A 6,833-nucleotide genomic window follows, 5' to 3' on the forward strand; every position below is an offset into this window, starting at 1 on the left:
TCAGTAATATGTTGTAATTCAGGATCTAGAAATTCTTTACTGCATATACGAAATGCTCTGAGGAAGAAACCTATTATAATACCTGTTTTAGTTCTGTCATTATGTCCTGAGTAGAAGTGTATATAGTCTTCTTTATTGGTGGGTTTCCGGTATACTGAAAATTTCACATTTTTATCTATTCTATGGATAATTGTGTCTAAGAAAGGTAATTTTCCGTTATTTTCATTTTCTGCAGTAAATTGTATATTTTCATTTACACTGTTTAATCTCCTGAGTTTGTTATTAATGTCTGTATCTTTAGGTACAATTACGAGTATGTCATCAACATACCTAAACCATTTACTATTCCTACCTATTATAGTCATGTATTCTTCTGTTTCGAGTATTTCCATGTATAAATTTGCTAACACTGCAGAAAGAGGACTACCCATGGCGAGGCCAGAATGTTGTCTGTATTCAATATTATTAAAAGTGAAAGAAAACAGAAGAATACATGACTATAATAGGTAGGAATAGTAAATGGTTTAGGTATGTTGATGACATACTCGTAATTGTACCTAAAGATACAGACATTAATAACAAACTCAGGAGATTAAACAGTGTAAATGAAAATATACAATTTACTGCAGAAAATGAAAATAACGGAAAATTACCTTTCTTAGACACAATTATCCATAGAATAGATAAAAATGTGAAATTTTCAGTATACCGGAAACCCACCAATAAAGAAGACTATATACACTTCTACTCAGGACATAATGACAGAACTAAAACAGGTATTATAATAGGTTTCTTCCTCAGAGCATTTCGTATATGCAGTAAAGAATTTCTAGATCCTGAATTACAACATATTACTGAGACTTTCATCAAACTCAAATATCCAAAAGGTCTCTTATGTAGGTTGAAAAAGAAAGCCAAAGAAATAATTAACAAAAGTAAAGATGAAAATAAAAATAAGAATGATAATAAATGTAATAATGAAACCAGATATATCACGGTACCAAACTCTAATGTTAATTCATACCTAGACACTTTTCTTCTAAAAGCGGGTATCAAAATAGCTAGGACGTCAGGTAACAAAGTAGGACATTTGGTAACACGTAGCGACAATAATCCCACTAACGAAAACAGCGTTGTTTATAAAATCCCGTGTAAAAGCTGTCCCTCTTCATATTTTGGTGAATCTGGTCGCGGACTTAATAAAAGGATAAATGAACATAAAAATGACGTAAAAGCCCATAGGACATCTAACTCCATAGTAATACATGTGGATAAACATGGTCACCTTCCAGACTGGAACAACACAACCGTATTAAATAAAGGTTCATCCAAGAAACTAAGGAAGACAATTGAGGCAGCATATATCAACACTAATAACAACATTAACCATAGAGAAGGATTTATATGTTTAGCAAAAGCCACGAGCTTATTAATAATAAAAGAATACGCAGATAAAATAACAAGCTCTCCGAAGCGTCCCATAAGATGACCCGTCCGTGTATAAAATATCCGGTTACGTCTGATTTGTTAGCTTTGTGATCAAGACCCTGCGGGTTGAAACGTTAAGGCGTAAAATTTTCCCATTTCTCCTCGTCATCTTCTTTCACCTTCAATTTTATTTGTCATAATATAGTCAATATATATATATATATATATATATATATATATACATACATACATACATATACATATATATATATATATATACATATATATATATATAAACAGATACAGATACAGATAAAGAGACAGATAAAGACACATATACACATACGTAGATACAAATATAGGTACAGATACAGATGAATACAAGTATAGATACAGATATGGGTGCAGATATAGATATAGATATGGATACATATACAATTATAGATATAGACTGACCTCTTCTATGACTGATTCCGTTTCCCCTTTTATCCTGACCTCTGTCATGCTGCTTTACTCATATTTTTGTGGCCCCTTTGTTCGTGAAAGAATCAGAACCTATCTAAATTCACCTTTCATCAATTTGTTTTATCTTTTTCTTTATGTTTCATCTGCTACCACACTAGTTCATTTATCTTCGTGGGATTCTGACGTTCGGGATAGAGTGATAGGCATCTGGCACACTGACACAACCAGTTGCATGAATCCGATCGCTACGGATGCCTACACTCTGTGAAAGTAGTATTCTTTGTATGTTTGCCCACTAGCAATCAGGTACCAGCATTTCTGAAATAACAAGTAAAGGGATATTATATGTTCATGTCCATAAAGTACTACTTTCACAGAGTGTAGGAATTCGTTGGGATCGGTTTCATGCAACTGGTTGCGCGAGATGTATTATAATTAAATTTGATTAACTCTCAAAGTACTCATGAATGTTCTTCCGTTCGTAGGATTATCTCTCCTGGAGGACCCTTGATGGCCAGAGAATGATTTCACAGAGTGTAGGCATCCGCTGTAATCGGTTTCATGCAACTGGTTGCGTCGATATGCGAGGTGCATCCGACCTAGTTATGGACCAAAAGATCTCCTGTCGACATGCTCCTCCTTTGTTATCCTTTACAGTTCTATTTGATGAATTCTCAAAGTACCCATGAACGTTCTTCCATCTGCAGGATACTCTCTCCTGAAGGACCCTTGGTGGTGTCTCCCCATCGAGATCCTAGAGGGCGCAACTACGGGGCTCCTCCTCGCGTCGGCTATTATCTACGCTGCCCGGCTCTCGAATCGCTACAACGTGGGAACCCTGCAGGGCATCCTGGCGGCCGCTCACTACGGCATAGGTAAGGACCACTGGAGCCTTGATGACGTTATCTGAAGAGTCCACGTCTCGCATCCTCCTACTCGCGGGTTCGATCCCCGCACTCATCTCCGATTCCCAGAAATAAGTGTTACTGTCACAGTAACACTGTGGCTCAGACTATGATGTACGAAAACGTAGGAGTCTAGGGGGGTTTGTCGTACTACGCACGTTTATTGAAAGGCACGTAATGTACATCTGGTACGCTTGCGTGTGGGTGTGTGAGTGTGTGATGGCTGTGGTTTTAGGAATACAAATTGTAAATAAGCATATGCATACGTAATCATGAAACTTTCGTATAATAGTGACTACATAAATCTTGCTGTTAGTCAAACATAACCTCGACCTATATCTGTGTAGCCACATGGCTTACATTTGAGTACATCATAACAAGAACTCACCACGACTCTATGTGGCCGTCACACTAGACTCCATGCCTCCAGTCAGCTATGCACGTAACTCCCAAGCATACTCTGAGGAACCATGCATCAAATTAATTCACTGTAGAATCATCATTGGGTAAATTTCTCACCATTAAACCAGAACCTTAGACTCCATTGTTCACTAATAATGCTTGCCAACAAGAGGGGTTCCCTTGGTTTGGGCTCCTAGTGCGTGTGGTTCCTTAAACCGCCACAACAAAAAAAGGAATACTTCCCAGAACTACATAGTGATGAAGACTGGGTTAGCGTTTAGTACGTATGAAGGCGAACAATTCCAGAATTCGTTACTACATACATATGCCATTCTTGGTTCACAGTTTGACAATACAGTAAACAATATTTTCTTGGGTCTCACAAAACATACTGTAAACATACAGTATTAAATTTCTATAGAATACACTCTGTACTAATTTTCACAGCGGAAGAAAACGAAAGGAATACTACTTAAGTTTATACCTCACATCCCTCAGTGACAATACAACCACATTACAATACAGTCCACAACACAATCATATTACATATAGTAAACCAGTATAACGTGACTCAAATTCAAATTTATGACACTTCTAATGTTACATTTCATACATCATGGAAGAAATGCACCTGGGCAGGAAGGAGGCGAAGACATTGACTACACGCCGTCTGAGTTGCTGTTTGAGTCTTGCAATTGGCACTCATTTACCTATCCAAATAGTTTCAAGAGCTCACACGATAAAGGCAACGGCTCTCTCTCTCTCTCTCTCTTTCTGCCTCTTTCTATCTCTCGATATCTTTCTTTCTGTCTGTCTGTCACTTTCACTTACTCTCTTTTTCTCTCTCTCGATCTCCTCCTTCCTCTGTCTGCCTGTCACTTTCACTCACTTTCTCTCTGTCTCTCTCTCTTTTTCTGTCTATCTGTCTGTCACTTTTACTCTCTTTCTCTTTCTTTCTTTGTGTGTCTGTCTGCCACTTTCACCCACTCTCACTTTCTCTCTCTCTCATTTTCTGTATCTTTCTCTCTCTCAATCTCTGTCTGTCTGTCTGTCACTTTCACCCACTCACTCTCTCTCTTGATCTCCTTCTTTCTTTCTGTGTCGGTCTGTCTGTCTGTCAGTTTTACTCTCTCTTTGTGTATTTGTCACTTTCACTCAGTCTCTCTCCCTTTCTCTTTCTGTCTCTTTCTCTCGATCTCTTTCTTTCTCTGTCTGTCTGCCTGTCACTTTCACTCTTTCTTTCTCTCTTTGTCTGACGGAATATTGACAGAATATTGAGTCGGAATTTGTTCCTTTGTTCCTATCAACATCACAAATTTCGTTATCTATTTTGCTTTGAAGATTTCATTCAGTAGAATGTAAATTCGATCACAAACTTCACTCCTATAACTCCCTAAAGGGGTTATCACACTGGGCTATTTTTCCTCCCACATCCTACCTCCAACCTTAATTTGAATAACTAGAATATGACCTTGCTTACAGAAATCTAGATATCTGTAAGAATATTTCAACAGTATGTCTAACTTTTGTATAGGTTTACAATCTCTTACTTCGTCATTCAGCTTTGCTGTATGTGATATAATGATCGTTTGATTTTTGGAGATTTGAAAAAGTATACATACATATTGTAACCGAAGTCGTTTTTACTGAAAAAAATTCTCAACGGTCGGCGCTGTTGAAGCCCGTGGAAGCCTAGTGTGATAACACCTTAATACAGCTTGTTCTTCGTCGGAGAACAGAGCTGGGGTAAACAACATCTTATACCACTCTGTATCTTGACACCTTTACTGTAGATATATCTAACCTAACCTAACCTATCCGACTTTGGTACATCCTATGACAGTTCATGTTACGTACTTTTCTTTTTCAGGAAAAAGCTTGGGAAGCTTATTGGGCGGCTACTTGATGGAGAGATTGAAAGCTCCAGCCACATTCCAGATATTCAGCGGCATTGCTCTCACCGCCGGCTTTGCCTACTATCTCGTCCTCAAGCTCCTCCTCCAGCCTAGGCAAGCGAGAAGAGACAAACGGATACAAGAGATCATGGCGATGCCTGTGAAGACAATCACTCACGAAGAACTCGAGAGGTCCCGTTCGTTGCAGAGGTACCACAGACGTAGAAGAAATAGTTTCCCCGACGTGGAGAAGGCCATAGAAAACGGAGTTGCACAAGATGTCAAAGAGAATGAAACTCTGAATGAGACACAGGTTACAGTAATATCGCCAGACGTTTCCCAAATGGAAGACCCGACAATAGAGAGCGAAAGAGAGCACAAATAGAACAGTAAAAGAGAGAGAGAGGGAGAGAGGGTATCTGTTGATAAATTCTGTTCTTTACAGATTCTTTAAATTTAAGAAAATATCCCGTCCGTTATCCCAAAACTTATATGTATTAGAGCGTATCTAGCATAGCGTTTTCTATAATAATTTCTATGCATACTTGAGCTATGAAATTAGAATATTATCCACTGAATCTCGCCATCTCGATGGCAATCTTCAGAGATTTTATTCTGGACTAATAAAAGCGATTTTCTTTGGAGTCTGTCTTGGCTGATACAAACCTTCAATTAGTTGAGATACATTTACAGTTGTGTTACTGATAAAAATGTATATCAAAATAGAGAGGAATGGAGGAAAAAATCTTTAGAACGAGGTCCGCCGGCTGACAGGGATTACCCTATCAGGCGTAGGGTGAGAGAGAGAGAGAGAGAAAAAAAAAAAAAGGTTTTATTGTCAATGTTTCCAATACTGGCAACCATAACTTCTGCGATTTCAATAGCAAGGAAGAACTTTTTAGATGTCTTTCTCATATTGTCACAATTTACTGAGAATGATGATATTGTCAATCCTTATGCTATACGTAACCATGCTACTTGCTTTTGCTACTTCGTTTGAGTAGAAACGACTTCGGTCACAATCTTTTGTTTTGTAAAATTTCCAAAAGTCAAATAACTATGTGCGTCATAGAGGGAGAAGCTGAAGGACGAACTAAGAGAAATTAAATTTACACAAATGTTATCCACATTGTTGAGATGTAAGCAAGTAGCATGCTAGTGAGAAATGCTCTAGTGTGCCGTCACCTTTACTCTATCATACAAGACTTTAGATGTCTTCCTAAAACATATGTTATCAACCCAACATGCTCAGAACTGATAAGATTGCTTCTATATATTGTTAATAAAGATGTATCCTATATATTGTGCTGTTTCAAAACCACGCAGCGTCTGCCAGATTGTATGTGAACTTGGTTAAAGGGTTATCACACTGGGCTATTTTTCCTCCCAAATACTACCTTCAACCTCAATTTGGAGAGAGAGATTTGAAAAACGAAATACTGTAACCGGAGACGTTTTTACTCAAATAAACTCTCAAACATCGGCACTGGTGAAGCCCGTGGAGGCCTAGTGTGATAACCCCTTCACGGGGCCTAAAGGGATAAAGAAAACCGACGCCATTATCACATTGGTCTATATTTCCTCCAACCTCCGATTAATCGGCGATGCCGCCCATCTCCAGCACCTTTTTTCGCCGTAAAACTACTATGGCAAACTATTTTGTTTTTTCAACAATTTACACAAAATGTCATTTTATATACTGGAGGAAAATAATTTTCCTCCAGTATATATGTTTCCC

At 38.1% G+C, this 6,833-nt stretch overlaps 1 protein-coding gene across 1 annotated transcript in view; it reads left to right on the forward strand.

Annotated features, from left to right (window-relative positions):
• The window catches only part of LOC143028364 (major facilitator superfamily domain-containing protein 6-B-like), a 58,076-nt gene extending 51,679 nt beyond the window's left edge, over positions 1 to 6,397 (forward strand). The window contains exons 7-8 of the mRNA XM_076190330.1: positions 2,601 to 2,768; positions 5,071 to 6,397. Coding sequence (XP_076046445.1) covers positions 2,601 to 2,768; positions 5,071 to 5,480 — 578 coding nt within the window. The 3' untranslated portion in view covers positions 5,481 to 6,397. The remainder of the gene's footprint in view (positions 1 to 2,600; positions 2,769 to 5,070) is intronic.
• The last annotated feature ends 436 nt before the right edge of the window (positions 6,398 to 6,833 follow it).

Source organism: Oratosquilla oratoria, chromosome 9, assembly GCF_046742065.1.
Source record: "Oratosquilla oratoria isolate Oo_2021 chromosome 9, ASM4674206v1, whole genome shotgun sequence".
Classification (NCBI taxonomy): Eukaryota; Metazoa; Arthropoda; class Malacostraca; order Stomatopoda; family Squillidae; genus Oratosquilla; species Oratosquilla oratoria.